Genomic DNA, 5,000 nt, shown 5'->3' on the forward strand with positions numbered 1-5,000 from the left:
TGAGATGAGTGTGAGATGAGGGTAATAAATGAGTGTGTGTGTGTGTGTGAGATAAGGGTGAGAGATGTGTGTGTGAGATGAGTGTGTGATGATGTGTGTGTGATGATGAGTGTGAGATGTGTGTGTGTGATGAGTGTGTGTGTGTGTGTGTGTGTGTCTGTAATGAGGGTGAGTGATAAGTGTGTGTGTGATAAGAGTGAGATGAGTGTGTATGATTGTGTGATGGGTGTGTGAGATGTGTGTGTGTGTGTGTGTGTGTGTGTGTGTGTGTGTGTGTGTGTGTGTGTGATGAGTGTGTGATGTGAGATGAGTGTGTGTGTGTGTGTGTGTGTGTGTGTGTGTGTGTGTGTGTGTGTGTGTGTGTGATGAGTGTGATGTGAGATGAGTGTGTGAGATAAGTGTGTGTGTGATGGTGTGTGTGAGATGCCCGTGAGAGATGAGCGTGTGTGTGATCAGTGTGTGAGATGAGTGTGAGATGAGTGTGAGATAAGTGTGTGTGATAAGTGTGTGTGATAAGTGTGTGAGATGAGTGTTTGTGATCAGTGTGTGTGTGATGAGTGTGTGATCAGTGTGTGATGAGTGTGAGATAAGTGTGTGATTAGTGTGTGATCAGTGTGTGTGATGAGTGTGTGATCAGTGTGTGATGAGTGTGAGATAAGTGTGTGATTAGTGTGTGTGAGATGAGTGTGATCAGTGTGTGAGATGAGTGTGTGATGAGTGTGTGAGATGAGTGCGTGTGATGAGTGTGTGAGATGAGTGTGATGAGATGAGTGTGTGTGTGATCAGTGTGTGTGAGATGAGTGTGTGAGATGAGTGTGTGAGATATGTGTGTGGGATTAGTGTGTGAGATGAGTGTTTGTGATCAGTGTGTGTGTGATGAGTGTGTGAGATAAGTGTGTGATGAGTGTGTGAGATGAGTGTGTGATCAGTGTGTGTGAGATGAGTGTGTGATCAGTGTGTTTGAGATGAGTGTGTGTGTGTGAGATGAGTGTGTGAGATGAGTGTGTGATCAGTGTGTGTGAGATGAGTGTGTGTGAGATGAGTGTGTGATCAGTGTGTGTGAGATGAGTGTGTGATCAGTGTGTGTGTGAGATAAGTGCGTGTGAGATGAGTGTGTGAGATGAGTGTGTGATCAGTGTGTGTGAGATGAGTGTGATGAGATGAGTGTGTGATCAGTGTGTGTGAGATGAGTGTGTGTGATGAGTGTGTGTGAGATGAGTGTGAGATGAGTGTGATGTGTGTGATCAGTGTGTGTGAGATGAGTGTGATCAGTGTGTGTGTGAGATAAGTGCGTGTGAGATGAGTGTGTGAGATGAGTGTGTGATCAGTGTGTGTGAGATGAGTGTGTGATGAGATGAGTGTGTGATCAGTGTGTGTGAGATGAGTGTGTGTGATGAGTGTGTGTGAGATGAGTGTGTGTGAGATGAGTGTGTGTGAGATGAGTGTGTGATGAGTGTGAGATGAGTGTGTGATGAGTGTGTGAGATGAGTGTGTGATCAGTGTGTGTGAGATGAGTGCGTGTGAGATGAGTGTGTGTGAGATGAGTGTGTGATGAGTGTGTGATAAGTGTGTGTGAGATGAGTGTGTGATCAGTGTGTGTGAGATGAGTGTGTGATCAGTGTGTGTGAGATGAGTGTGATCAGTGTGTGTGAGATAAGTGTGTGATCACGGTGTGTGAGATGAGTGTGTGATCAGTGTGTGTGAGATGTGTGTGTGATGAGTGTGTGTGAGATGAGTGTGTGAGATGAGTGTGTGATCAGTGTGTGTGAGATGAGTGTGTGTGAGATGAGTGTGTGATGAGTGTGAGATGAGTGTGTGATGAGTGTGAGATGAGTGTGTGATCAGTGTGTGTGAGATGAGTGCGTGTGAGATGAGTGTGTGAGATGAGTGTGTGATGAGTGTGTGATGAGTGTGTGATAAGTGTGTGTGAGATGAGTGTGATCAGTGTGTGAGATGAGTGTGTGATCAGTGTGTGTGAGATGAGTGTGATCAGTGTGTGTGAGATAAGTGCGTGATCAGTGTGTGTGAGATGAGTGTGTGATCAGTGTGTGTGAGATGAGTGTGTGATGAGTGTGTGAGATGAGTGTGTGATCAGTGTGTGTGAGATGAGTGTGTGATCAGTGTGTGTGAGATGAGTGTGTGATCAGTGTGTGTGAGATGAGTGTGTGATGAGTGTGTGAGATGAGTGTGTGATCAGTGTGTGTGAGATAAGTGCGTGATCAGTGTGTGTGAGATGAGTGTGTGATCAGTGTGTGTGAGATGAGTGTGTGATGAGTGTGAGATGAGTGTGTGATCAGTGTGTGTGAGATAAGTGCGTGATCAGTGTGTGAGATGAGTGTGTGATCAGTGTGTGAGATGAGTGTGATGAGTGTGTGAGATGAGTGTGTGATCAGTGTGTGTGAGATGAGTGTGTGATCAGTGTGTGTGTGAGATGAGTGTGTGATGAGTGTGTGAGATGAGTGTGTGATCAGTGTGTGAGATAAGTGTGTGATCAGTGTGTGTGAGATGAGTGTGTGATGAGTGTGTGATGAGTGTGAGATAAGTGTGTGATTAGTGTGTGATCAGTGTGTGTGATGAGTGTGTGATCAGTGTGTGATGAGTGTGAGATAAGTGTGTGATTAGTGTGTGTGAGATGAGTGTGATCAGTGTGTGAGATGAGTGTGTGATGAGTGTGTGAGATGAGTGCGTGTGATGAGTGTGTGAGATGAGTGTGATGAGATGAGTGTGTGTGTGATCAGTGTGTGTGAGATGAGTGTGTGAGATGAGTGTGTGAGATATGTGTGTGGGATTAGTGTGTGAGATGAGTGTTTGTGATCAGTGTGTGTGTGATGAGTGTGTGAGATAAGTGTGTGATGAGTGTGTGAGATGAGTGTGTGATCAGTGTGTGTGAGATGAGTGTGTGATCAGTGTGTTTGAGATGAGTGTGTGATGAGTGTGTGTGAGATGAGTGTGTGTGAGATGAGTGTGTGATCAGTGTGTGTGAGATGAGTGTGTGAGATGAGTGTGTGATCAGTGTGTGTGAGATGAGTGTGTGATCAGTGTGTGTGTGAGATAAGTGCGTGTGAGATGAGTGTGTGAGATGAGTGTGTGATCAGTGTGTGTGAGATGAGTGTGTGATGAGATGAGTGTGTGATCAGTGTGTGTGAGATGAGTGTGTGTGATGAGTGTGTGTGAGATGAGTGTGAGATGAGTGTGTGATCAGTGTGTGTGAGATGAGTGTGATCAGTGTGTGTGTGAGATAAGTGCGTGTGAGATGAGTGTGAGATGAGTGTGTGATCAGTGTGTGAGATGAGTGTGTGATGAGATGTGTGTGTGTGAGATGATGTGTGTGATGAGTGTGTGTGAGATGAGTGTGTGTGAGATGAGTGTGTGAGATGAGTGTGTGATGAGTGTGAGATGAGTGTGTGATGAGTGTGTGAGATGAGTGTGTGATCAGTGTGTGTGAGATGAGTGCGTGTGAGATGAGTGTGTGAGATGAGTGTGTGATGAGTGTGTGATAAGTGTGTGTGAGATGAGTGTGTGATCAGTGTGTGTGAGATGAGTGTGTGATCAGTGTGTGTGAGATGAGTGTGATCAGTGTGTGTGAGATAAGTGTGTGATCAGGTGTGTGAGATGAGTGTGTGATCAGTGTGTGTGAGATGTGTGTGTGATGAGTGTGTGTGAGATGAGTGTGTGAGATGAGTGTGTGATCAGTGTGTGTGAGATGAGTGTGTGAGATGAGTGTGTGATGAGTGTGAGATGAGTGTGTGATGAGTGTGTGAGATGAGTGTGTGATCAGTGTGTGTGAGATGAGTGCGTGTGAGATGAGTGTGTGAGATGAGTGTGTGATGAGTGTGTGATGAGTGTGTGATAAGTGTGTGTGAGATGAGTGTGATCAGTGTGTGTGAGATGAGTGTGTGATCAGTGTGTGTGAGATGAGTGTGTGATCAGTGTGTGTGAGATAAGTGCGTGATCAGTGTGTGTGAGATGAGTGTGTGATCAGTGTGTGTGAGATGAGTGTGTGATGAGTGTGTGAGATGAGTGTGTGATCAGTGTGTGTGAGATGAGTGTGTGATCAGTGTGTGTGAGATGAGTGTGTGATCAGTGTGTGTGAGATGAGTGTGTGATGAGTGTGTGAGATGAGTGTGTGATCAGTGTGTGTGAGATAAGTGCGTGATCAGTGTGTGTGAGATGAGTGTGATCAGTGTGTGTGAGATGAGTGTGTGATGAGTGTGAGATGAGTGTGTGATCAGTGTGTGAGATAAGTGCGTGATCAGTGTGTGTGAGATGAGTGTGTGATCAGTGTGTGAGATGAGTGTGTGATGAGTGTGTGAGATGAGTGTGTGATCAGTGTGTGTGAGATGAGTGTGTGATGAGTGTGTGTGAGATGAGTGTGTGATGAGTGTATGATGAGTGTGTGTGTGATCAGTGTGTGTGAGATGAGTGTGTGATGAGTGTGTGTGAGATGAGTGTGTGATATGTGTGAGAGATGAGTGTGTGATTAGTGTGTGTGATGTGAGATGAGTGTGATGTGTGTGATGAGTGTGTGTGTGTATGATGAGTGTGTGTGATGAGTGTGTGAGATGAGTGTGTGATGAGTGTGATGAGTGTGTGTGTATTGTATGATGAGTGTGTGTGTGATGAGTGTGTGATGAGTGTGTGATGAGTGTGTGTATTGTATGATGAGTGTGTGTTTAATGAGCGTGTATGATGAGTGTGTGTGATGAGTGTGTGATATGTGTGAGAGATGAGTGTGTGATTAGTGTGTGTGATAAGTGTGTGTGATGAGTGTGTGTGAGTGTGTGTGATGAGTATGTGATGAGTGTGTGTGATGATTGTTGAGAGATGAGTGTGTGATGATTGTTGATAGATGAGTGTGTGTGTGATGAGTGTGTGTGTATTGTATGATGAGTGTGTGTGTGATGAGTGTGTGTGATAAGTGTGTGATGTGTACTGCAGCTGGACTCTGAACAGGAAGTGATGCGTGCTCGGGTACGCAATGTGCAGGAGAAGGTCATGTA

At 45.3% G+C, this 5,000-nt stretch overlaps 1 protein-coding gene across 1 annotated transcript in view; it reads left to right on the forward strand.

Annotated features, from left to right (window-relative positions):
- The window catches only part of LOC124382911 (inositol 1,4,5-trisphosphate receptor type 1-like), a 42,027-nt gene that overhangs the window by 7,113 nt on the left and 29,914 nt on the right, over window positions 1-5,000 (forward strand). The window contains exon 6 of the mRNA XM_046845253.1: window positions 4,939-5,000. This exon is cut by the window's right edge and continues 93 nt beyond it. Within this exon, the coding sequence (XP_046701209.1) occupies window positions 4,939-5,000 (62 nt within the window). The remainder of the gene's footprint in view (window positions 1-4,938) is intronic.

This window comes from Silurus meridionalis, chromosome 1, assembly GCF_014805685.1.
Source record: "Silurus meridionalis isolate SWU-2019-XX chromosome 1, ASM1480568v1, whole genome shotgun sequence".
NCBI lineage: Eukaryota > Metazoa > Chordata > Actinopteri > Siluriformes > Siluridae > Silurus > Silurus meridionalis.